Source organism: Phocoena sinus, chromosome 21, assembly GCF_008692025.1.
Source record: "Phocoena sinus isolate mPhoSin1 chromosome 21, mPhoSin1.pri, whole genome shotgun sequence".
Classification (NCBI taxonomy): Eukaryota; Metazoa; Chordata; class Mammalia; order Artiodactyla; family Phocoenidae; genus Phocoena; species Phocoena sinus.
The window spans coordinates 10,969,530-10,997,025 of record NC_045783.1 but is presented as its reverse complement, the minus strand read 5'-3'; the positions used below and the strand labels follow the sequence as shown (position 1 = coordinate 10,997,025).

Sequence of the window (27,496 nt, the reverse complement as noted above, 5' to 3'; positions counted from 1 at the left end):
AGAGGCGGCTAGAAATACTACAGATGAAAATCATGGTGTTAGAAGTAAGGACTTTTGCTGCTGAGCTCTTCAGCAGACTCAGCATAACTGAGTGATAATCAGTGAGCTTGAAGATAGGTCCACAGAAATCACCCAACGGAAACGCAAAGAAAAAAATGGAAGAAATAAAAAGTGGAAACGAGCATTCAAGAACTGTGGGAAAATATCAAACTGTCCAACACACCAGAATCCTGGGAGGAAAAGAGAAGGGGAAGCAGTCAATAGAAGAAACATTCGAAGACATGACACCCAAGAATTCATAAAAATAATGAAAGACATTAAATCACAGATTGAAGAATCTCAGAAAATCTCAAGGAAGATAAGTACCAGATACAAAACAAAAGCCACACACGTCATTTTCAAACTACCAGAAACCAAGGATAAAGAGACAATCTTAAAGAAAGCTGGAGAAAAAGACACATTACATACAGAGGAACAAAAAATTTTCACAGACTTTTTGTCATAAAGTATTCAAGCCAGAAAATAATGAAGTAACATCTTTGAAGTATTAAAAGAGCAACCTATTAACCCAGAATTCTAGACTTAGAGAAAGTATCTTTCAAAAATGAAAGTGAAATAAAGACTTTTTCACAAAAACAAAAGCAGAGAAAAACATTGCCATCAGACCTGTACTAGGAGAAATATTAAAGGAAGTTCTTCAGGCACGAATATGGAATAGTACGAGGACAGACAGACATCTGGGGCTGTGCAAAAAAAGGACCGTTCCATATCTGCGTTGTGATAATAGCTACAGGACCGTGCGCCTGCCACCACGCCCAGAGCTGTGCGGAAAGGGAGGGATGCTGACAGTGGGCAACTGAACCAGAACTGGAAAACCCAATCCTGCGAAATCAAAAACAGAGGGCGGTAAAATGGAGTGTGTGCAAGCAGCTCCTCTGTGTCGAGGCATAAACATTAATCCGGGACAGGAGGAGGGGAGAGCCCTGCAGCCTCACCCCCTTTTTGCTGGTTCACATCAGGCAACATAAGACACTCCCCTTGGCCGCTGGTTGGAGAGGAGATCGAACGAGTCACAGGAGAGAACCCCAGCTGGGAGGTGAGCGCTGGAGAAGAGCTGGGAAGATGCGCTCAGATGGTCCCTCTGGCTCCTCACGTGCGCTCGGAGAAGGGAGCTTCCTTTTCTCCAGATGTACACTGACTTGGTCGTCTCGATGACCTAGACACCTGCCCTGTGACTCTCCTGGAATTCACTGGCCGGTAGTAACTGGTCGTGCCCCTTGGCCGCTGGGGAGGGGTCAGGTCTGCTTCGGGGCCACAGTGGGGTCAACCCGAGAAACCCCGAAAGGCACAGGGCGTGCAGGGTCCATCTAGAACAGCTCACTGAGCATCCCGCAAGGCCACTTTCCCCATTTCTAGGGCCATCAATCTTGACTTTTCTGCTCTTTCCTGATGTGCGGCTCCCTTTTGAATTTGGCAAAACCCCCCGCCAGCTCCTAGCATCTCTCACATACCGACCCCAGGCCCAGTGTATCACAAGCTTGTCTCCCCGCAGCGTCCCGTTTCTGAGCATCCTCGCACCCAGGGCACCTGGCTGCGCCCCAGGGCAGATCCCTCACCCTCCAGCCCCTCGCAGCTTGGCAAGCCTTTCTTCTCACCCTTCCCAAGCCTCCTGGCAATCTGCCTTCCAGCCCTGCTGAACTCCCTGCAGCCTCCTGACTGCACCATCGGCTCACACTTCCGCGCTCCTGTTCGCCCTTCAGTACCAGCTCAGGGTTCCCTCCTTCTGAGGGTCTTCCTGAGTCAGTGCCCTGCTGGGCGCTTCCCAAGTCCTCCGCCCTTGCCTCTACCATACGCGTGTCTGCTTTCCCTAACAGAGAGATGTCCTGTCTATAACAGCCATCGTATCTTCACTGTGTGGCATTTTATACGGGCCCCATACACACTGAACGAATGAAGAAAACTGACTTTTTGTGAATCCCTAGTCAGGGATCATTGTTAATCAACTTAATAAGTGAACTGCTATTAAGGGCACCAGTAAAATCATCATTTTTAAAGTTTCTAAAAGTAAAACTTATAAGTTGAAAAGATGTGTGAAAGCCCATTCACATTCACTCAACTCCTTAAACTCTCTAATAATTAGTCCCAAAAGGACCAGATGCTAGCCTCCTTGAAAATATCACACACCTTAAGTGTGCAAATCTTCAACCAATAGGGAACCATATGCTCCATGGAGAAGTATTCTCTTTCACAGTTTCCACTGCTACCCATGGTCTGGTGACTTCCACACCCTCCATTTCAGCTGGAGGAAACCACGGGGGTTTTTTCTGTGCCAGGTCACGTTAAAGCTGTTGCCAGCACTGCGAGTGTGTATTTGCAGCTCTGAAGAGTGCGACCTCCTGGCTTCCCAGGTAGCTGAAAATGTCTCTCATCAGAGACTGAACAGGAGGTAGGGACCAAGGGACACCTGGCGCTGTGCCCCTCAGGTCTCCCCTCACTGGCGAAGCAATCCCACTGCAGGCTTTGCAGACTCCGCAGGCGTCTGTCCGTGAAGGAAGGTGGACCTGTACAGCACTGTGGCCTTTTTCTGTCTCTATTCATGGATGTCACCAGGATCTCACCCTCACACCTCTTCATTTATTTTGATTGTTTCTCTAGTAAATCCTCAGCTTTTGATTCTCAGACTGTGGAATCAGCTCTGTGTTATTATTCTCTACTGTTTTCTTGTTTTCTAATTCAGTAATTATGCTCTTATTGTTAATTTTTTCTTTGTATTTCCTTAGATCTAATTTGTTATTTCTCTCATTCTTCAGCTGAATGCTTACTTAGTAGTGAAAGTGTTTAAGACTATGATGAATGTTCCTAAGGGTGTACCTATACCTGCCTCACACATACCCTGATAGGTGATGCTTTTGTTGTCCCTACTTTCTGGATAGTCTGCAATTTTGTTTTGATTTTCACCTTGATCAAGGGTTTGAATGAATTAAATGAAGGAAAGATCAACTTACTAGGATAAATGTAGTAGCCACTAGTAACTATTTTTCTTCCTTTTAATTACTTTTTGAAACTTAAGTATTGTGTAGAGTTTTTAATACTGACCACCTTTCCTTTCCAGCCCTTTGGGCAGGGAACTTGATTTTAGAGAAACAGATAAAATATTGTTCTTTTTTCCAATGTCTTCCCATTTCTCATTGTATGAGCTCTCGATTCCCCCAAAAGTCGTCATTCCCGGTCACTCTCACGGCTGCATATGCATTCACTCACTCTCCAGTCTACCGCAGAGCTACTTTTGGCCTTTGTGCTCCCATTCATCTAAGTGTGACATGTGCTTTCCAGCACAGAGCTGAGGACGTTTCCTCAGTTCACCCCATGCTGAGTGCCGGAGTTCAGATAGCATAATGGACAAAGAATTTGTCACGCTTGAACAGTGAAGAGTGTTGAAAGCAATCACTCTTTAAACACAAGTCACTGTCTTTACCTCTGTGGACTTCAAACGTCTAACAGTGACACACGGATCAGCTGAGCACTTGTGAGAGGTCAGACAGGGCTTTCTGTTAATAAACCAGAAGCCAGTGGCTGTCAAAGCACTGACTGTTTCCAGAGAATGCACTGAATAAAGAGATTAGAGCAAAGAGAGGCAAATCTGTAAGATTTGGGTGCAAAATTAAATAAAATTAAGCCGAATAGTAAACCTGAAGCAGCAGTGATTTTTACTAAGTCACATTATATGCAATTCTCCCAAATGTAGTAAAGATGATTTAGTCTATTGAAATCATCGTCTTCCTTGGTGTATGATAATTAATATATGAATTCTCCATTTATTTGTTCATCCAAGAAGTAAGTGTATGTTAAGAGCTGGGTGTGTAAATAAGATATCAAGTAAATAAATGAATAAATGTACAGAGTGCCAGGATATTAACTAGGCATCTAAAACTAAACAGTTAATTTTAAATGACAGAAATCATTTTCATAGAGTTTAAAAAGTGAGGTTTTGATGAGCTAAACTGCTTTTGAAATAATCATTTTATCATGGTTGAAAGTGTTTTTAAAATCTCTTTTATTGCGAAATTTGGCAATATGTATCAAAAAAACACTTATGTTCATTCTTCCCAGAGCCTCCAGTGAGAACTCAGTCTGGCTGGAGGCTTGGTGTCCGTCTGTGATACCGTGAGCAGAGGACCCGGCCATGATGGGCCAGACTGTGACCTACAGTTCTGATGTGAGCTAACCCTTGAGTGTTGCCTTAAGCCAATGAATTTATGGTAATGTATTATGCAGTGTATTAGTCAGGGTTCTCCAGAAACATAGGGTGTGTGTGTGTGTGTGTGTGTGTGTGTGTGTGTGTGTGTGTGTGTGTGTGTGGAGAGAGAGACAGAGACAGAGAGATTAACTGTAAGGAACTGGCTCTCATGATTGTGTAGGCTGGCAAGTTCAAATTCTGCAGGGCAGACTGACAGGCTAGAGGGTCAAGGAAGAATTTAGGCTGTAGCTCAAGTCTGAAGACAGTCTGGAGGCACAATTTCTCTTCCCGAGGAGGTCAGTCTTTCCTCTTAAGACTGTCAACTGATTAGATGAGGCCCACCCATATAATGGAGGGCAATCTGCTTACTCAAAGTCCACCAATTTAAACATTAATTGCAGCCAAAAAAAAAAAAAAAAACCATCACAGCACTATCTAGAATACTGTTTGACCAAATATATGGGTCCCACAGTGTAGCCAAGTCAATACATAAAATGAACCATCAGCCACAGCAAACTAATACAGGAAGTCACTAGGGAATTTCCCGGCACTCCAGTGGTTAGGACTCCACGCTTTCACTGCCACTGGACCAGGTTCAATCCCTGGTAAGGAAACTAAGATCCTGAAAACCAGTGGCACAGCCAAAAAAAAAGGAAGTCGCTAAAATATTAGTAATGGTTATCTTTGGGTGGTGGATTTGTAGCTGAATTTTATTTTTTTTAATATTTTTAAACTTTTTCCAAAAGCATATATTAATGTTAAAATAAGAAAAGATATTGAAAATCAGTTGTATTGTCTTCTAAGCCCCCTCGTAACCTGTAATTACTGTCTCTCCAATAATAACACTGCATTTAAATGAATTTTCTTGTGTTGTAAAGTTACAATAGTAATAAATTTATGCTCAGTGACTTCATTAGACTTTTCAGCTGCAAGTGGAATTATAATTTTATGTGGATTTTAAAGCCATAAAATGAAATGTATTCCCAGTAGTATCCCCACATTTTGTGTCTCCAAGGCTCATGTTACATGAGACTTACAGTAAGAGATGCTGGTGGAGAGATGCGTGTCATTGGGAGTAGTTGTGGCTTGGTGTTGTCACCAGGGAACCTCTTCCATGATGGAGTGAAAGGGATGAGCATTTGAGGGTTACTTACCTGGAGTTCTCTAAAATCACTTCTAAGTCCAACACCACAAGGAGCACTTGGAAAAGGAGCCTCCAACATACCCCTGGTCCAGACAGTCAAGGGCTTTCCCAGCACGGATGCCCCTCCCAGCATCGGGCCCCCTTCCCAACATCGGGTGACTTTCAGCTATTGCAGAGTTCCCATACTGAGAGTTTTCCATCTGTCATTTTCCTGCACAGTTGATGTCATAATTCTTCTTTTTTATCTTCTGTGTTTTTCTCTACTTCTTGATTAAGTTGAATGACAGTGTATGCTCATTTCTTTTTATTATCCCTGTAATTGTCATCCAGTAAATGTTCAACAAACATGGCTAGCTGACTGGGACCCCATTTATGATCTCTTTGTGGTACAGTTACACTCTTATTTTTATTTCAAATGGAGGTACATTTAGTGATTATCTCCTATCACAACAGGATAGTAGATTCTACTATTGATTCTTACGTTTGTACAGTGAGTATCAAATTGTTATTAAATTCAGCATTTGTCATTAAACATTGCAATAGTCAAAGAACTCTTTCTTCTTAAGTAGCATGTACCTCTTATTTTATACAGTGGTAGGTAATCAAATATTTAACCTATAAAATCAAGAGTCAGAAAATATAATGGAGTGAGAAAAATGGAAATACGTATTTAACTGCCTCAGTGGCATTTAATCTCAGGTGCTAGTAGGGAAAATACTGGAACAAAGGCAGTGATTGCAGGGTAGAACAGAATGTGTCCTCCCTACATACCCCGTCCTCTGCGCACACCAGCTGACGTGGAATTTATTTATTCGATGTGGTCTCCGTTACCAGACTTCCCTCTAAGTCTCCTGAGAGCACAGAACAAGTCTTCGTTATCCTGACACAGAGTAAGTGCTTAATAATATTTGATGGATGGAATTGCTTATAAGGAAGTTTTAGCTGGGGCCAATTATGTGTGGTTATTAGAGATAATTTTTACTGTAACTTTGTGTCCCGCTCAGCTCCTTTGTGAGGCTAATAATTCTCTTTAAAAATGGTTCCTGAAGGTCATACAGAGCCACTGAAGATTTCAAAGAGGCTAGCAGATTTCTATTCTAGAGAGATCGGTCTGTCTGGGTGGACAGAATTAGGTGTCTATGAGGAAATCCAGATGACTTGTCAGGGGCTGCCTTAGTGATGGCAGTCGGGGTGGAGAAAATGTGTCGGGAGGTACACGTTAGGGACAGAGCCGGACACAGGAGCAGGCACAGGCGAGCCCCCAAGGCTGCAACTTGGGCGGGGCTGGGGGTGTGAGTCAGTGAGAGGGGGCAGGAGAAGCAGACATCGGGAAGGTGCTGAGTCCAGCCTGGACACACTGAGTCTACAGTGGCGGAGAGGTGTGGCCCCCGCAGTCCTGGTGACCAGGTAAGAGACCAGACCTCCCAGACCCGGTGCTGCCTACCTGCCGAGTGCCCGCTCTCTCTGTCTTCTGGGCCTGGTGGAGGGGTGGGCATGGTGGGGACATGTCAGAAAGACACAGACTAAACTGAAAGAGCCCCAGTGGCCAAAACTAGGACAGTTTGAGCCACAGAAGAAATAATAAAAGTATTGGATTGTCATCCACAAAAGAAGCGCCCGTGAGTCCATACTGATACTTCCAAAGCACCGAATAAATAAATGATGGGGAAGCAGGACAGTGCTTTTCTGCAGTAGAAGTTTTAACATAGGAGGATTAGGGGAAAGAAAAGCACGCCTGGGCCGGCACCGCCACGTTAACTGACGCAGCAAGAGTGACCGCTGGGCGAGCGAAGGCTCATGTCTGCTTGGCCTCAAGACGTGTATTAGTTATCAAGGGAACAGTAGAAATGTCACAGTGGAGAACCAGAAGGACCCTCCCCCACCTAACCAGGTAATTAGGGTTGACATCAACCGTCTGAGATTCAAAGACATCATACGCCCTGGATACGATGCACAGAGCAAGCTTCTGAGGGGTTCTGAGGGGTTCTCACCAGAAATGCATCACCTCCACCTGATGACGGAAAAAGTCCACACCCCAAGTGAGGGGATAGTTACATAATAAGTGATGAACACTCTTCCGAAGATCCGTCATGACAGACAAGGGCGGACAGGGGAATCGTCACAGGTTGGAGGAGATTCAGGAGCCAGGACAACCAAATGCAGCCTGGGATGGATCCTGGACCATGAACAGACCACTCGTGGGAAAACTGGTCAAATTCTAATAAGTTCCAATTTCCTGGTGTTTCTGACTATACTACAATTATGTAAGATGTGAACATTAAGGAGAGGTGGGGGAAGGTGTATGGAAACATTCTGCAATATTCTTGGAACTTTTTGTAGGTTCAAAATTATTGCAAAACGTTGTTTGTAGTTAATGATATGCTGTGGCTGGTAAATGTCACTGAAATCAGGTCTTTCTTCAGCAATTCCGCCATCCGTTTACACATCACTGCTTGGAGGTCACGTCTGATCCAGGATCTTTAGCTCTGAAGGCGAAAGGCTCAAGCAAAGTGGGGAATGTGCTGACTGATAAAACCAAAGTGTCCAGGGCTGGAGACACCCTGAGGCCTGCATCCGCAGAGGTCCAGGCAGCAACCCTGCAGACTCACTCCTGCTTTGCTGTGTGTTGGCTACATCCAGACCCTCCCAAGCCAGGGAGGGATGGCCATGGCCCATCCAGGCTGGCACTGCCCAGTCCAGTTCAGGGCATTTGTTCATTTCCCGTCAAGCAGATACTGACCGAGCTCCTGTGAGGTGTCAGGCACTGCTTAGGTGCTTTAGAAACATAATGAACAAAACAGACGGAAATCCCAGGCCTCGTGGTCCTTAGTGTGCAACAGGGGAAGACACACCATTCACGTGATAACTAGTCAGTAATAAATGAGCGAAGGGCGTCGCATGTTAGAGGCGGGAAGTGCCACAGGGAAAACTGATCCGAGTCTGGGGGTCTGGTAGGCCTGCGAGTGTGGATATGTGGGTGGCTTGGGGAGGGGGTTGCAGTTGAAGTGGCCTGGTCAGGGTGGGCTTCCCGGGAAGGGGACAGCCAGGCGCAGGTGTTGGCATGAGGACCTCTGAGAGGATGTCTGAGTTCCTGGTGGGGAGCGGGGCGTGCTGTAGAGTCACGGGAGAAGCAGGGTCCGGTGAGGCTGGAATAAGTCACCAGGAGGGGAAACGTTGTCAGAGAGGCGAGGGGCGATAGGTTGGGTGGGAGGGCAGGTTAGCGGGGCCCCACCATCCACACGATCATAAATCCATGGCCGCGTTACTTTGGGGGCAGAGGGAGCCAGTGGTTTGAGCAGACAGGTGAAGTCATCTAATTCATGTCTTAACAGCCTTAAGGAGAAAAGTCACCCATGACCCTGATTAGAAGGGTGAGGCCGACTTTGTCCAGAGCCATCACGGTGGGTGTGGCCACCACTGCGATGGGTGTTACAGGGGTAGAGGGACCAGGCCCAACTGTGAACACACAAGGACAAGCAGGGGTTCCAGCCCGGGAGCAGGGTGGGGTCGCGGACGGAAAGTCTCCAAGAGGAAACATCAGGGCTCAGGGATTCTGGCCAAACACACCTTACAGGATTCTTGCTGCAGGCGGGCAGGTGATCAGACCTCACCTGGAGGAGAGTGGGGCACAGGGAACCCCATCGGAACCGGGAGTGAGCAGATATCGGGTGAGGGATGCTGGCTACTCCGACTTGGCTGGATTCTCCCTAAAATTGGGCTCTTTGGGGGCAGAGTCAGGAGGCCGGGGCTCGGAGGGGCCCAACTGAAGCCTGTCAAGGAGAAGTTCTTTGTCAGCAGGAACGCTGGCTCCGGGGTTGAAGTTGGCCTGGAGAAGCTGCAAGGGCAGAGGCAGGGAGACCAGTCATGCTGCAGTAACCAGCCTTCCTGATTCAGGTGATGGAGGCCACAGCAGGGCAGAAAAAGCCACAGCAAGAAACAGTCAGATTCTGGGTGTGAGACAGCCGAATTTCTGAGAAAGTCACCGTCCTTGCAGTAACTGTGCTGGCTAATCCAGAAGCGATTACGGTACAGGTGCTGGACCCGTAGCAGTGCTTCCCAGGGCGGCCGCTGTTTCCACGGCTGGCTGATTGCACCCATCACTCACAAATTCTCTGGGTTTTCCATCCACACTGCCATTATCTTGCTTCCTTTTGCCAACTGTACGTTGGAGTCATTGAATGTGGACTTTGACTTTTCTTTGACCACCACGGTCCAAAGGTATTTAGTTAGCGTCGATTATCATCGTCTGTGTGCAGTCTCTTCCCCCCCGAGAGCGTGAGCTCCGTGCACGTGCAGGCGAGTTCTGTGTTTCACGTCTGTGCCCAGCGTGGTGGCACCCAAGAGGTATAGTAGTTAAATACATAGGTAGCAAGTTAATCAGTGGTAAGGTATTCATCCAATGTACCAGTTAGCGTGTTAATGGAATTAACTCCCTAAGGGACCGCCATTACCTATAAGCCATACAGGTTGGTTAGCCCGACCAGCAGTGCTCGTCTTGTCCTATTTGGTAGGCTTCTTCTGAATGTTTACGTAGCAGGGACTCGGAAAGCTGGTCACTGGACCGCACGCCACCTCGGACAGGCCCCGAGAGCGCCTTTCCTGAAGGCGCAGGTCTGTCTGACCCACACCCCTAATGTCCTGGCCATTGGTAAAACCATTGGGCCAGGCGATGACATCAGTATAAGCGTCACGTCACTGATCTGGTGTCCCGTTTCCCCGCCCTCGGGTGAGGCACCAAGCCCAGCTCAGGGCTGAACAGTCAATACATCCTGTCTTGGTGATTATTTGTCTAAGGGACCAGGCCTGGGAAAGGGTTAGGATGCTTCCAAGCCAGGCTGCACGTTCCCTCACTGTTCTCCGGGCAGGATACACCAGTCAATACGTGACTGTTTAATGTTTGATGAGCTCCAGGGCAATGATTACACTCGAGTCTCCTCCAAGAGAAGAGTTCCCGACCCTGCCTCCCCGCCCTACAAGGACCTCAGGGCCCCATTTCTGCATCCCCACCTGCCCTGTGTCAGGGATTCCACAGTCACACGTCACCACTCTCAGTGCTCAGAGCAGAGTTGGCACAGGGGTGCCCGAGATGTTTAAACAACGACCAAACCGGTGACCAGACACTCTGGACTCTGACCGGAGGTGGTCAGCATCTGTGTGGGTTCAGGCTTTCTCTCCAGGAAGCAGGGCTGAGTGAACTGTGCCCTGGGGGCCCAGCTCTAAGTGCTCGGCAGTTCCCCGTCACGCAGATACAAACCTCGTCTCCCAGCACCAGCGGAAAGACTTTCCAAGAGTGTGTTTATTATTGTTTGTGGATGAAATAAACATCTAGATTCTCCAAAAGGTCCCTCAGTGGGTTCCCCTCTTCTTCTATCCAAGTAGACCTGCGTTTCTCAAAGTGAGGGCTGGTCCATAGACCACCTGGCATAGAATCACCTAGAATGTTTATTAAAATTTGGATTTGGGGTTGACCCCACCCTTAAATCCATCTTGGGAATGTGATCTAGGAATCTGCATTATTGGCAAGCCCCCAGGGGATTGTGATACAGGTTAGCACTTGTGAGACCGTTAAATGGATGTTTTCCTGCTGCCCCGACACTAGCCTTTACTATAAACCGGCAACTGTCAGAAATTTTAATAAAGAAAAAAGCTCTGTACTTGCTTAAAAAACCATCTCAAGCATAGAAGAAGGTGTGGATGTAAATAGCAATGAAAGGATCTCAGGCCAGAGGAAGATTCCCCTGCGATGGTCTCGAGTAGTCTCTGAGCGGAGCCCTTGCCCAGCACTGCCGGAGGGAAGCCTGACACTCTGTACGGGCCTCGTGGTGTGACGAGGTACATACTGCGGTCGCCTCTGTCTTTGAAGCCCTGGTAAGAGAACTGGGATGGAGGTCATGACTCGGCAGCGAGCTTCTCTGAACCTTTGCCGCGGCCTGAGTCACTGAACCGCTTGCACGGCCCTGAAGTGCGTGGGGCTGGGCTGGTTGTTGTCACAGGGAGAAAGTCTGGGTCAAGCACGTTAGTGACGCGCTCAGCCTCACACTGCGAGGGTGGACAGAGGGAAATTCAGACCCCGGACCCAGGTCCCCTGGCTGCAAACCTCTGCTCTTCTCGGCCCGCAGCCCCTCCCTCTTTGCAGGGGTTGGTTGGGGGGCTCATGTTAAGGTGAAGCTGAAAGCCCTCCTTTTGCGTTTGTCTCCGGTCACGTGGATGGTGACGTGCAGGTCCTTTCAGAGTAGAAGGTTTATCACAACCCGGAGAAGGAAGGCCATTTCCATATCCTCATGAGGTCTTTTTGTTCACAGCTCAGAAAGCGGATGGTGGCAAGAATTTCTCCCGATTGCACCAATCGGACCGTCTCGTGAGACCAGCCTGTACTTTTTCCATTAGCTTTACAAACTTTCCCCATCCTTGTTTGCCTAAGGTGCCGCTTCAGGGTAGGATTTTTCCACTTAGCAATCTGAGACCTTGCGCTCTGCTCCATTTCAGCGACCACCCCCAGCCCCGTGACTTAAAGTTCTCTCATCTAAAGGAGGAAACAAAGCACGAGGCCCTGTGCTGGCTCTGAGGCCCTGGGTCAGTGATGGCGCCAGAACCAAAGCTGGCAGCTCTCTGCTCTGGAGAGAAACCGTTGCACGGTTTTGTATTCTTCTGAAATATTATTTTATCACACAGTTGTAATAATGCATTGCAGATGTTTTAAAATATATGTATAATACTAAAGTAACACGTGCAGGCTTTGGAGGTAGTGATCTTTGTGCAGAATCTGTAGTGCCTGCTCTGGGACCTTTGGGCCCTGGGTTTCCTCTCAGGAAGGATCCCCTTGTCTTCATGAAGTAAGTGGGTTGTCGTCCCTTCCCCAGAGAATCATAGACAGCCTCAAAGGCGATGAGCACAGTGAAACCATTTTGTGGTCACCTGTGCGGCCTTGGGGCCTCCCCTCCCCTCTCGGTGATGCCCAGGGCCCTTGAACACACCGTGAACTGGTGGATGGGGCCTCAGCTTCCTTTGGAAAATTCCTCCCAAATCATCCTTGTGAACATACATTTCACTTCAATTGACAAGTGACAGAAAACTAAATATTGTCCTTTTCTTGTCTGATTCCGAACAGCTTTACTAAGGATACAGTTTATAGATCATGCAATTCATCCACTTGGCGTATACAATTCAGTGGCTTGTAGTATATTCGCAGAGGTCCTTGTGATCAATGTCAGGACGTGTCTTCACACTGAAGGAGCCCCGCACCCACCGGCAGTCACTCCCCAGATCCCTCCCCAGCCACAGCCGCCAATGTGCTTTGTGTGTCCGCGGGTTTGCCAGTTCTGGATGTTTCATGGACGTGGGATCCTACGATACGTGCCCTGTGTGTCCAGCTTGCTTCACTCAGCACGTTTTTAAGGTTCCTCCACTTTGTGGTGGGTGTCGGTTCTTCCTCTCTTTTTCTGGCTGAATGATATTCCGTCGTGTGGCTACATCACCGCTTATTTATCCATCCATCACTTGATTAACATTTAAGTTATTTCCACTTTGGGGCTCTTATGAATACTTCTGCTGTGAACATTCTTGCACAAGTTTTTATATGGACGCTTATCTTCATTCTCTCATACCTGGGGGTGGAGCTGCAGGGTCATTTGGGAACATCAGATGTATCCTTTTGAGGAGCTTCCAGACGGTTTTTTCTTGTTTGTTTGCTTGTTTTCTGTTTTTCAACCTCTTTGTTGGAGTATAATTGCTTTACAATGGTGTGTTAGTTCAGCTTTATAACAAAGTGAATCAGTTATACATAGACATATGTCCCCATATCTCCTCCCTCTTGCGTCTCCCTCCCACCCTCCCTATCCCACCCCTCTAGGTGGTCACAAAGCACCGAGCTGATCTCCCTGTGCTATGCGGCTGCTTCCCACTAGCTATCTATTTTACGTTTGGTAGTGTATATATGTCCATGCCTCTCTCTCACTTCGTCCCAGCTTACCCTTCCCTCTCCCCATGTCCTCAAGTCCATTCTCTACGTCTGCGTCTTTATTCCTGGCCTGCCCCTAGGTTCTTCAGAACCTTTTTTTTTTTTTTTAGATTCCATATATATGTGTTAGCATACGGTATTTGTTTTTCTCTTTCTGACTTACTTCACTCTGTAGGACAGAATCTAGGTCCATCCACCTCACTGCAAATAACTCAATTTCATTCCTTTTTATGGCTGAGTAATATTCCATTGTATATACGTGCCACATCTCCTTTATGCATTCATCTGTCGATGGACACTTAGGTTGCGTCCATGTCCTGGCTATTGTGCTCCCAGACTGTTTTTAAACTGGCTGAACCTCATCTACTTAATAATGTAAATTTTCAATGTATTCTGTACTATATTGTGCTGTATGTATAAATATAAATATGTTTGTATAAAATGTATCCCTCATTTTACCTTTTCAATTTTCTTATTTATATCCATTTATGCTTTCATCTCTGAAGGCTTACAGGCACATCATTTTGTAACAAGAGCAGATTTTTTCATGAACCTTGATACATTTACATCCATTGGTGCTGCTAGAGTGTCATAACATGAAAGATAAATAATTGGAGCTTTTCCTTAATACTCGTCGTTCTTTCTGATTTTTTAATCTCTCTGCTTTCCTTACAGTGGAATCTAGCTCATAATCCTTTGAGCAATAGTGCCACCTTTTCCTTAAAATACATTTCTTAAGTTGAACTATAAGGCAATTTGAATGGAGAAGAAGAGGATTTTTCGAAAGACATTGGGTCTCTTTAAATATATCCTTTGGAAAATCGAATTCTATTAAAATTTATGTGCCACCCAGCAAGCTCCTTGAGAACAAGTGCGAGTATTCAATCATTTTGTTTCTGTCCTTGGTGCCCAATAAATGTGTGTTAGATGAATGACTCATTTTGCTGGGTACACATATTTGGGGAGGGCATTTTGACACCGAAAAACATCTCCTAAGAGAGGTTGTTCTGCTGTGGTCCTTACTGATGATGTTGGTCTGCAGGCCTCTGGGTTCCTCTCTGTTTATACGGACTCTGCGTACACAGTTCACTAATATTGACCTCTATTTTGTGTCTCTTTGGAAAAATAAATTGTAGGGAAAGATGCTAGCAAATTGAATTTCAAAGAATAAACCTCAGAAATGCTGAATGTCAAAGGTTTAAGTGGATACCTTCTATTCTGGTTACACTCAGCAATTTCTAATACAAATATGGGTAGTAAGGCCAGTTTTGTGATATGTGCCTTAGAGGGTCTTGGGATCAACAGTGTTTTCGGTAAAATGGACCCGAGGAGCCTTTCAGTGGAGCCAGAGGGACCCTGGGGGATGCTGTTCTCTGTAAAAATCCAGGTGTGGCTTCAGCTGCCACTTGGAATACTCGGCATCCATGAAACACAGTTTCATCATCACACAGAGGGCTTAGAGGGTCATAAACTCAGCAGCGGGCTCTTAAAATAAGCAGAAGGGACATGTATGAGAAAATAAGGGAGGATCTCCAGCAGGGAAAGAGCCTCACTGGGAACTGCCGTAGTGAAGCCAGTGCCTGCCAGCCCCATTGTGTAGACACCTCTCGGTTTGACACCCACGGGCTGAACCCCGGCCACATGACCTTGTAAACGAGATACCGCCGTTAGCGTGGACTCTGCTTCGTGATCCTGGCTTTCACCCAGGTCTGGGGGAATGCATCTCATCAGAGGACCGTAGGTCATGTGCCCTTCCCCCGGCTCCAGGGGAGTCTGAGAAAGGAACTAGTTAACGTGTGTAGTCCTGCAAGAGGAGCCCACCTCCGCCTGTCACAGTGGCGAATTCTCTAAACAAACAACAACAAAAGGACTGAGACGTCTGTGAGCCAAACAGATGACAAAAACCACCACCACATTATGTAAAAATAAAACGCCCCAGGTAGGAGCTCCGGAGAACTAACTCTGCTACAGAAAGCAGCCATACACTCTGGAGTGTGTTATGAATGTGCTAGATATCTGTGTGAGACATTTATCTGTGAATTCACTGTATATGTATGAGATGTGCACGTATACATGTAGCATGTATGCATGTAATTAGACCAACACAAACGGAGAGAGAAATTGTGATGGAAACTGCAATGTTGCTAAGATGTTAATTCTCTGCAGATTGAGGTCATTTCAGTGCCAACTCAGTCAAAGCCGATGCAATTCAAAGCAGCCTCACTTTTTAGAGAAACGGACAGGAAGATTCTAAAATGTGTGTGAAAATGCAAAGGACCTCAGAAGAGCCAAAACAATCTTGACAAAGAAGAACAAAGTTAGACAACTTGCACTATCTGATTTTTTCCAGCCCTGGAACCAGCTGTCTCTTCAAGGATCCCTGTTGCCTTTCAGGAGAATGGTGTTTAGAAACCAAGATCTGGGCACTGGGTGTGCTCACTGCTGGTTTCCTTAGCAGGCAGAGCTGGGATACACGCTTCTATCTATAATTATTTACTTTGTCTACCCATCTGCATCTGTATCAAGCCGAACATGAATTCATACCGATGTCTCTGACTGTAATCTAATACAACATGGTTCATTCTAGATTTTCTCCCTGCCCTTGCTTATCTGTACAGGACAGGTTTAAATTTCCATTGAGACTTCTCTTTGAACCAGTTCAGAAGACTGATGTTGTTTTGTTTTGTCTTTGTTTTTTCTAGTTGAAACACTCACTTTATTGTCGACTGATTGAAATTTATTGTACTAAGGTGCTGAAATACTGAGGTGCTATGCTAGTCAGCAACATCGTTAGCATGTGTCAGACCCTACTGACTAATTCGCACAAAGATTTTATTTTATCTTCCGCCACTTTGTCCAAGACAGTAATGATAGCTTTAGTTGATGGGTAGCAGGCATGTGAGTATCGCAGGAGATCCAGCTCCTTGGTCTGTTTTATTCATATATTAAAAACAAAGTTTGGAAAGTTGATAAAGGCATTTCATTAATTATTCCTTAAAACAACTGAAACCAAATCCATGCCAAAGTTCCTCAAAAGATATTATCTCTTTCAACATACACAAACCCAAGAAAGGCATAGTTAAGGGGAGGAATATTACCTACATAGTATTATATATATATCAGCTTTTCAGCATGACAGAGAAAAGGTAGAGTTCTTCAGTTAGAAACTGAGTCTCTTCTTCACATACTCTGCCAAAATACATAGTCTGACCAAAAGATGTAGGAGTCTTGATAATCTGCTCATCTTTTAATCCTTGCTAATAAAGATGAACAAATACTCATCACATGGACATCAAATAGTCTAATCAGATGGACCAAACAGGTCGCTTTTCAGAACCTGTTTTCATATCGAAATTGAGTCACTGCACACCTAACTTTCAAATATTTGGGCATTTTCCAGAAATCTTTCTGTTATTGATTTCTAGTTTAATTTATTTTGGTCCAAGATCATACTTCGTATGATTTCTGTTCTTTCAGATTTGTTAAGGTTTGTTTTATAATATAGTCTATTTTGATGAATGCCCAATGTGCACTCACTGGAGAAGAATATGGATGATGCTGTTTTGGGTTGGAGACCATCTGCCCTTAAGACAGAGAGCTATTGGTGTCAGAATAGACCAGGGTTTCTCAACCTCAGCACTAGTGATATTTGGGGCCAGACGACTCTTTTCAGTTGACGACTATCTGTGCACGATAGAGTTTTGGTAGCATCTCTGCCTCTGCCCAGCACCACCCCCCCTCAAGTTGTGACAACAGAATATCTCCAGGCATTTCCAGTTGTCCCGCGGGAGGTGAAATCTCTCAGGATAAGGAAAACACAAAAAGACAGAATATATCAATGTGACAGAAGAGTGAGTCTAACCATCACAATTTAAAACTTCTGCTCACCAAGAGACTCCAATAAGGAGGGGACAAGGCAAGCCACAAAGTGAAGGAAAATGTTTAAAATGCATATCTGACAAAGGATTTGAATACAGAATACATAAAGAACTCCCACAAAACAAAGCTATAAAGACAAATAACACCATTAAAAATGGGGGTCAAAAGTTGAAAAGTCACTTCACAAAAGGAGATGTACAAATAACGAATCATCACGTCATTAGTCATCCAGGAAATGGGGAGTAAACTTTAACGAGACACCACTTCACTTTCAGTCCAATGGCTCAGCTTGAGAACAGTGACAACCCAGAATGCCGCTGAGCATGTGGGGGAGGGTTACAGAAAAGAAACTGTCAGAGTTCCCTGAGTCCTGAATATGAGATCTGCGCATTTCACGTGTATCAGTTTGTCTCAATTTATCACAATGTAGTGGTATTTATTTTTCTATTCCTTGATTTCTATTTTAGAAAAAAATATGTTCTTTTGATGACTTCACCTAGGTTTGTTCTTTTCAAAAAAATCAAACGGTTGAAATGTTTCGTTTGGACAAAATCTGACCCGGAAAAATGAGGGCCCCATCTGAGCAGCCCCCCCCCGCCCCCGTCAGCTCCCCCAGGTGTGTCCTAAGACGTTTCTACCAAACTCCCAGACATTGTGCATTAGGAACACCTACGCTCCCGTCTGCGTCCCCGACACCATGACCCTGAGCACACCTCCGTTGTAGCACTGCCAGATGTAAGAAAGACAAACAGTGAAATTTGAGTTTCAGGTCAACAGTGCATTTTTTTAGTATGGGGATATCCCATTTGGGACACGTTTGGAACATACTGATATTAAGAGGTACTTGCTGTTCCTCTGAACATCGAACTCAACTGGGTGCCCTGCGTTTTTATCCAGCAGTTATTCCTCCATCTTTGCTGTCTTCCGTGCCTGACGCTTTTCCTTGCACCCGCTCGAGGAAATCTGCAGAATTTAGTGGGAAGGTACAAAGGCCTTACCCCGTAGGGGGTGCTGGTCAGTATAATAATGCATGTGAGGAACAGAGGAGCAGAATCAGAGCGGCAGGTGCAAACGGTCGAGCGAGGCACGAGGGGAAAGTGCAGGACGCGAGGGCAGCCTCGGCAGAGTATAGGAAGTTCACGGACTCCGGGCTGCAAATGAACCCCGGACGTCAGCCACCTCCTCTCCGGATGCGTTTCCAGCCACGTGACATGAGCCATTCCTCCGTGAGCCCCGCCAGCCTTCAAGTCAGGTGAAGGAACCTGATTCTGAGCCTGATTCCTGACCCGTTTCAGAAGCCTCCATAGAGGCGGGAAGGTCTCAGCTGTCCCCAGGCCCCGAGTGCCAGGTCCTCCAGGGTCACTTTTAGGGTCTGAGCGCTTGCATTGTCACCAACAGACACCCCGGCCCAGCATGGTGTAATTAGGGCACAAGCACACCTTCATCTCCTGCGACTCCAATTAAAGCTTAAAGGACCCTTTTAGTCTAAATATGGAAATAATCTGGAAAAAAAATTTTCTGAAATCACTTAATTGCAAGCGTATGTGACATGCATGCTGAAAGACATTAGAATAATTTCCATTTTGTAGGAGGAGTAGCACACACATCTGTATCTCACACACACACACACACACACACTCTCACACCCCTATGATGTAATGATGTTTAGAATGTTCCATTCTCCATGTAATGCAGTGAAGACAGTGGTCATATATGCACGCCATTCCAGTCAGATTCCATTTATAAAGATGTAAAGTTGCCCTCTGTATCTAGAATAAACACATTTAGTTTGAAAAAAATTGTTTTCTTTTATTTCTCCTTCATACCACCTACTTAGAGTCTTTACTGTTTTTCTAAGGTGACAAAAAGAGAATTGTTTATTTTGTCTGAATATTCAAGCATATCCACGTGGATCTGAATAGCTGGATACAGAGGCCTGGCATGTATTTTGTTACGTGAATTTGTTTTTACAGTGATCCGGAGTCACAGAACAGGTTTGTGAGCCTGTGATCCAGCAAACAACTCTGACACAGTCTGCAGAGGGAAAGGAAGAAGTAGAAAACTAGGAAACCTCTTTTATACGACTCCTCTTCACTCTTACAGCTTTCCAAAATAGGTTGCCAATCTCATTTACGCACATATGACTGTCTAACGTGGGCATCATTTGAAAGGGAAAAAACCTGGAAAAAAATGTTTCATGTTATCTTAGAAAACGTTCTGTGGTTTCCTCTTAAGAATTTCTGAGCCACCGGAAAGTCTATGCATGAAGATGTATTTCCACGCCTGACAACTGGGATGTCGAAGTAGGAGGGTATAACTGGGGGGCTTCAAGGGAACTTCAAAGTGGTATCAACTCCCGAAGACGGATTTCTGAAGAGCAGAACTCCGTCGTCAGGAATTGAGGGAGAGGGACAGGTCCTGGGGTCCCGGCCCCGGTTCCAGTGGGTCCCGGCAGCCCTGCCCCTCCACCGTCGACTCTCCTCCCCGTCTCAGCTCCTGATCTATCTGGGGTCTGGGATTCCTGAGGATCGCTGGCCTTCCTGGGCAGTATTAGAAGATGCCAAGCTATTAAAATGTTGAAAGTGCTATTAACCCTAATGAGGCACAGTTGGGTTTTTTTTTTTTTAACTGTGTAAAGCATTTGGTGATAGAGGACCAGACCTCTCGGGCCGTCTGCTCCTGTGACTCACCAGCCGCAATCTTGGGGCTAAAAGTGTGAGTTTCGGAGCCAGGCTGCCTGGCCCCGGAGTGTAGCTCTGCGTTCGCCCCGGGGGCACCTGGGCAAGGTGCGCCTCGGTCTGCCTGTTTGCACAACGAGGCCCTACCGTGTGGGGTTCCCGCGAGCGCTGAATGGGTTGGTACCGGGTCAGAAGCTTGCAGGGATCCAGCATAACAGTGTATAGCAAACGTTAACTGTTGTTGAGTCTGTAAAAGAAAACAACCTGATTAGCTTTCTATAGCGGAAGCTCTTCTTTAAGGGGCTACCCTGTGTTGGAATAAGGAGATGGTTGGGAGTTTTTTAAAATGTATTTGAAACGTAGAATCACAAATACATGGAATCGTGTGTGGGTCCCACCCAGCCACCACCAAAGGGGCATTTGCTGTAGTTCTGAGTCAGCCCCCGGCTCACGGAGCCAGGCTGTGGGCTGGAAATCTGGATACAGAGATCAAGAAGACACAGCCCTTCTCTTAAAGATTCTCAGAACTTCAATTTGAGAATGTTGAAACGGTGAAGAGCGGTGTTACTCAGCAGGGAAAGCTCTTCTATCGGAAGGAAGGAAGCTAAAAGTGCTAACAGGTAGAAATCGTAGTGTGAGGTCAGCGATTCAAGGAAACAGAAGGAGAGGGGAACCCAGAAAGGTTTCATTTTTGCAAACACAAACATGAGGCTGAGAGCCTGAGCGTCCGGGCAGCACACCTCCACACACACCACCGAGGCCGCGATGCTCAGGCCCCTGCAGGTGGCCTTGGACTAAACACGGTGCAGGTGAGGCTGACGAGGTCACGTCCAAGCTAGCCTGCGCCCCACGTGGCGGCCGTGAGCGCTGTGGGTGGTCGCACACCTGCCTGCTTCCAGCTGCGGGCCCACGGAGGCGCAAAGGGACCCGCGGCCGTGCTGGTGCAGACCCCGGCCCGGAGCAGCGGGGCTGACGAGGACGTGGGCAGGGGCTTGCACCCTTTACGAGCCAAGGTCAGAGCTGGCTCCACACTCACTTCTCTCCCATTCCCTTTCCTTTTCTTTTTTTTTCTTTGTTTTTTTGTTTTGAGTAGAGAGAAGGAAGGTAGGAGCTGGAATATGTTATACACCTGGTTTTAAAACAAAAATTATTATTATAATAAGTTATGATATAAATTGTATTCTATTAATATCTAAAAATACATATTATTAATTTTACCCAAAGTAATGACTTTATAAGAAATGGGCTTTGCTTAATCAGAACTTTTCATTGAGCCCATTTTTTTCTCTTCTGCCCCATTTCTAAAGAAGTAAGGCACAGAGAAAACAATTTACATCAAGAATTTACTTTGAAAAACAAGGGAACATTCTTCAGCCAAGTACAGAGTCAGAATTAGCAACCTGATATTTATACACGTTTTTATACCCAGGCCTGTGCACTGATCCTATTTCATGTTCCCATTGTGATCTGCAATACGAAAGAAGAATAAACTCATTATCTGTGTCCACATTATTCCAGTTTGGGGTCAAATAAGAGGAATTCTCACTATAGTGTGGAAAGTCTGTCGCCAAAACCTGAAAGGAGTTCAGTTAGTCAGAAACGTAAGCTAAGCCGAAGCTTCTACGTGCCAGACACCCTCAAGGTTTTCCCGTACTTCTCACATTTTGCAAAATAACAAGAAGGGATACCAGAGGAAATAGATTTTTTAAGCTGTTTGAGAGAAAATGGTCATTACGATAACAAAATGTGGATTTGATTTCTCGGTCTGCTCTCTGCCTGTATCGCGTGATCTGCACACTTCTCCTAAGTTAAAACTGAAGGCAAGCCTTTGATTTTTTTTCTTTTATTTTTCTGAGTGTGTAAAGTTGCTAAAAGCTACCATGATTTTTATGAGACTCTCATGGTTTTTTGACCCCAATTCACCCTTATGGTGTGTGAGTTACCTGTGCTTTCAGCACTTTTTTATTCTATGTGAAGTGATCCTGATGTCACTACCTGATCATAAAAAGTCAGGTTTCAAAGCAAGTTCGTAAATAGGCTCCCCTATTGCTTTTGAGGAAATCGCATCTATGCGAGTGTCTGTCAGGCATGTTTACATGAGGCAAAGGTGTGTCCACCGCAGGACGAAGTCTGGTAACAGCCTCCGGGCGATGCTCGCACAGGCCCTGCGGCGATGCTCACGGAAGCCTCTTCTCTTCTCTCCGTGTCTTTCCTGTAGCCAGAGCTACCTGCAAGCTGCCAGTGACGGGCCTGCCGGCCACAGCCTGGACCCCTCTGCCAACTACAGCTCCCCGAAATTCCGCTCCCGGAACCAGAGCTACATGCGGGCCGTCAGCACCCTCAGCCAGGCCAGCTGCGTCAGCCAGGTGGGGTCCCTCCGCCCTCCCACCCCGCCCTGAGTCAGCCCCTGCCAGGGCCGCAGGCCGCGAGCAGACGCACATTCCAGCCTGGAGTCATCCTGGCCTGGTTGCACCCCCGGGAACATTATAAGGTTAATTGCGGGGGGCAGGGGCTGCATTTATGGCTCTGTCATTCTTTCTCCCACCTGCTCTGAGCCGGGGTGGCTGACTAGCTGGCCGTCTCGGCCTCCGTCCCCTCCGTCCACTCCGTGCTGAGCAGCCTCCTTCCCTGTGTCACGCCCCCCATGTGGAGGGTCTGGGTCCCACCCCGAGGGGACACACAGGGTCTCCCAGCGCCAGCTGCCCAAGTTTGCTGGTGTTTCTGGGGACAGACACCCTCTCAGCTCCAGGAAAGACGGCAAGGTCACACCCTCCCTTATGCTTTGAAGATGCCAGGTGGCAGGTGTGTCCAAACCTTCCCCTTGGCTTCTTACTGCTTGAGCGAGACGGAGGCCCCAGATGGAAGAGGAGGACCTGCCGGGGGGGCCTCACCGCGTCCCTACAGACCTTCTCCCTCTTCCCCCCCTGGACCCGGCCCTCCGCACCCCTCACATCCTAGTCGCCGCTTCGTGCACGCCGCTGCCTGCTTCTCAGTGTGCCTATGACCCAACGTATGGCCGGTGCGATGGAATATTTTCAGTCTCGCCCTGGGATTCACAATGTGGCCATTGTCATGGGAGCGGGCAAGCTCTGAGGACGGGACAGCTACGCCGACTCCCTGGGCGGGAAGACAAAACGGCCCCGAGGGGCTTCCCTGGTGGCGCAGTGGTTGAGAGTCCGCCTGCCGATGCAGGGGACACGGGTTCGTGTCCCGGTCCGGGAAGATCCCACATGCCGCGGAGTGCCTGGGCCAGTGAGCCATGGCCGCTGAGCCTGCGCGTCCGGAGCCTGTGCTCCGCAGCGGGAGAGGCCGCAACAGTGAGAGGCCCGCGTACCGCAAAAAAAAAAAAAAAAAAAAAAAAAAAAAAAAAAACGGTCCCGAGGCCGAGGGCGTGAGTGAGTCTCTGAGCTGCTCCTGTTGCCCCTGGGGCGGCATCTGTGCTGCGGCCCCGCCTGGCCGAATCTCCTGAGGTCGCGGTCCCTAGACAGTCTGCGTTCACTTTGTTTCTGCTCATCCACCATTCGGATGATTCTGACGATGCTCCCTTTTCCCAGGAACCCGGGAGGCTCAGGGCTGCGGCGGATGCTTTGTTGCACATCAGGACGGGTGCCGGGGCAGGGGGATGTCAGGAGACCCGCACGGGGGCAGGGGGGCCCCCTGCATCCTCCCTCACTGAAGGAAGGACGTTTGTCTTCCTCCGTGTCAGGTCCTGCCGTCGTCTCTTATCTTTTTCTCATCTTTGAAAAGCTGTTTCCGTGTGATCGTAGCTTCTCTCTGTCACGCATCCTTTTTTAATTATGGTAAGATATACATAACATAAAATTTACCGTCTTTACCACTCTTCAGTGTCCAGTTCAGAGGCATTAAGTACATTCACATTGTTGGGCGAACACCGCCATCATCTGCAGAACTTTCTCGTCTTCCCAAACTGACACTGTCCCCACTGAACACTGACTCCCCTTTCCCCTCCCCCAGCCCCTGCCCACCGTCTACTTTCTGTCTCTGTGGATCTGAGGCCTCCAGGGACACACGAGTGACACATACAGTATGTGTCCTTCTGTGTCTAGTTTATTTCACTTTCCCCCAGGTCCATCCGCACGGTAGCCTGTTTCAGAATTCGCTTCCTTTTTAAGGTTGAATTATGTTCCATGGGTGAATGGACCACATTGTGTTTGTCCATCAACAGGCACTTGGGTTGCTTCCCCCTCTTGGCTTCTGTGAGTAACACGGCTGTGAACACGGGTGTACAAGTGTCTGTTCACGTCCCTGTTTTCAGTTCTTGTGCACGTATACCCAAAAGTGGCATTGCCGCATCAGACAGGAGTTCTAGTTTTAACCTTCTGAGGAAACTCTATATGGTTTGTCACAGCGGCCGCCCCATCTTTCACCCCTAGCAGCTGTGCGCACGGTCCCAGGGCCCCCATACCCTCACCGTCATGCTTGCTCTGGAATTGTCATCCATCCTGACGCCCGAGGAGCCCGCCCCCAGCTGTATGTCGACCTCTCTGCTACCAACGGGACAGTCACCTTCCTCACCATCTTCCCAATTTTCTCTTCTTTCGTTTCTCGGTGCCCACATTCTCCAGAAGCACTTTAAGTGCTTTCCTGCGTTTATAGTTCACAAAAGAAATTGTTTGCTTCAGCCCACACTGGTTATTTACCGCACTGGCTTAACGTCCTCCTGGGACATTTCCAGTGGGCCCGAGCTGTGGTTTGAGTTGCCAAGCAAAACACCCACTTTTCCAAATCTCCCTCAAGCTAGTGAACGAATCAGCTCTCAGAGAACAGGTCACTTCAGTTCCTGTCTAGACCAGTTTGAGATCCTTCTCAACTACTTGTTTGGGTGAAAAAAAAGTCCCCTTCGTTTCTAGAACCTCACTGATCAGTTTTGTAGCTGGAAGCATTGGCCGAATGGTCCTCACGGAAACGTCCATCACTCGTTTGTGGAATGCACGTGCAAGGTCGACAGTGTCTCTTCCCGATGGAGAAGCTCCTGGGCGCAGGCGGGTTTGCAGAAAGGGAGGGATCCACCGAAATCCTGCGTCCTGGAGCTGGTGGACGCTGGCAGCATGACTGTTTCTGGCTTTTTCAGGTTGTCTGACGTGGATCTTTGACGTAAATGACATAACACAATCTGAGCCTTTTTGATATAATTCCACATAAGGGAAAACTTAGATTGGAAGGAAGTTGTACTCCAGAAAATGTCGTTTCAGACCAGTGCGAGTGTTTCAGATGCGTTTCCCTCACTAGGCACCCAAGGCGGTCGTGGTGGGGTGTCGTCACTCGTCTTTGCCCTGAATTTGTGTCTCTTTCCGACGTCAGACACCCTCGGGTGATGCAGTCGCCCAGTAATTTTTCTCTGGTCTTTTCTGACTGAACAACCTGAAGATTCTCTTTCTTACCCTGGGCTTCGGGCCAGCAGTCCCGCCTTTAAGTCCCTCTCAGCACCTTCCTCCATGGGCTGTTCTCACTGGGATTTGTCCAGTGAAAGGAAAAGAGCCATTATTCTAGCTCCTGAATAAGCTCAGGTAGAAGCAGGGGATTCAGGTAAAGCATCTCAGGTAGAAGCAGGGGAGCCAGGTAAAGCATCTCAGGTAGAAGCCAGGACCCATACCCAAGTGTGAAATTAGAGGTGGGCAGAAGGTGTCTTCCTTATTGAAGGGGAAATCTGATTCTTTTACCTGCTTTTACTCTGTGAACAATTAGAGGAAAAGGATTAATTTGGTGTTTAAAACAATACTTTTTAATTTACCTGTCAACATAACCGGGGGTGTTCAGGAAGTTGTGGGTGACATTTCAAGCAGTGGAATGAATGACTAATGGACGTGCTGGGCTGAGACAGTGACCAGGTCGTGGCAGCTGTAAGGACACGGCTGGGAGGGGTGACTGGGTGCTGGGGAGCAGGGGGGTTCGGAGAGCAGGGTCTGCCTGCGCAGGGAGACCAGCCCAGGTTTCCGGGCCCCTCCACGAGCCCCGTCTGTGGCCTCTGCCTGAGCCCTGATTCCACTCACACCTTCCCACGCCCCCCAGAGCCTCAGCTCTCCCGTGTCAGGGTCACCGCAGGCATCCCCACACACACTTCCGTGTGAACATGTACGGTGCCCCCCGGGGGGTGGGCCCTAAATACAGGAGCAGTGAAGGCGGGGCCATTCATCCAAGTCCCCTCCAACCACGGGGCAAACACCAGCCCCCCAGGCCCACCCCCGCCTCTGCCCACGAACCCTGGGCCTGGGAGCAGCTGCACGTCACCTGCCCAACTGGGGCTTTTCGTTCTTAAAATTCCCATCCCTCCCCCACCCCGTGCTCTTTAACCTTGCATTAGTGTTCTATGTCACTTTGTTGGGTTTCCAGTTAAAACCTCTAGACTTGGCTCCTGGGAAACACACGAGCGTTACCACCTAGAAACCTCAGAAGGTATGTCCCGCCATCAACTGCACACATGGAGGCCCTCAGCTCACCCGACGGTCGGGCCCCTGCGTGCACATCTCCTATGACCCCTCCACTCACCAAAGCCTGATCATTTCTTTTTTAAATACAGTTGGAACGTTTAGGTCCCCAGGGTGACTCTCTACCTGGAACTTAAATCTCAGGCTTGAAAATAATGACTTTACCTGCGGAACCATCAAACAAAGTGCAGGCACTACCGTCCCAGACCGAAGGAGGGAAACAGCACCGCCGGAGTTTAGGTGATACCCGTGCTGTGTGTACCCAGCAGCACCGCCCCGGACACGGGCCTGTGCTGCTCTCCTGGGACAAGGATGTGAGCGCGTTGCCGAGCTGGGCGCTAGTTTCCAGGCCGCTGAGAGGAAGCAGCGTGAGATAGCTTGAGCCGTTTCCATGAGTCTCGCGGGTACAGCCTCCACGCCTGGGGTTGTCTGAGCTGTAAACAGTCCAGGACGCAAAGGCATCACCTGGAAACGGAGAAAGAGGGAAGACTAACGTTGTGAACAGCGTGTGAAACTCTTAAGCTCCCCGTCTCTCTTGCGCTGGTGGTAACTACCAGCCATGCTTTAAAGTTCTGCCTCGGGGTCCACAGGCTTTCAAGGACATCTTGGGAGTTGGCGGTTTTCCTTAGTGTTTTGTAAGAAATAACACAATAAGCTGTTTCCCAAGCGTAACGATTCCCAGTGCTGATTTCACATTAATTACGCTGAAAATGGAAGATGGTAAGTGAAGGTGGGGGTGACCTGTGCTCTCTTTTCTTTTGCGACGTGGCCGTGATGACCTCGGCTGGGTCTCGCCATCACCCGGGCTGTCGGTCGTTCCAGATGAGCGAGGCGGACGTCAATGGGCAGCTCGAGTCGGTGTGTGAATCCGTCTTCAGTGAAGTGGAGTCTCAGGCCATGGACGCCCTGGACCTCCCGGGAGGCTTCCGCACGCGGAGTCACAGTTACCTCCGAGCCATTCAAGCTGGTTACTCCCAAGACGATGAACGTATCCCCATGGTGATTCCCTCTGACGTCAGCTCAACTGCTAGACCCTCGGCAGGTAAGGCACACCCTCTGACCTTCCGGGGGCACGTACAGGCATGTGCCACCTCTGTCCTGCGAGGAGTGGGTGTAAGTTACCCTCCAAATGTTTGGACACTTCCCAGTTACGCT

General features: G+C 47.8%; 1 protein-coding gene across 1 annotated transcript in view; it reads left to right on the top strand.

Moving 5' to 3' along the window:
• The window catches only part of DLGAP2 (DLG associated protein 2), a 145,789-nt gene that overhangs the window by 70,396 nt on the left and 47,897 nt on the right, over positions 1–27,496 (top strand). The window contains exons 4-5 of the mRNA XM_032618450.1: positions 22,114–22,261; positions 27,164–27,383. Coding sequence (XP_032474341.1) covers positions 22,114–22,261; positions 27,164–27,383 — 368 coding nt within the window. The remainder of the gene's footprint in view (positions 1–22,113; positions 22,262–27,163; positions 27,384–27,496) is intronic.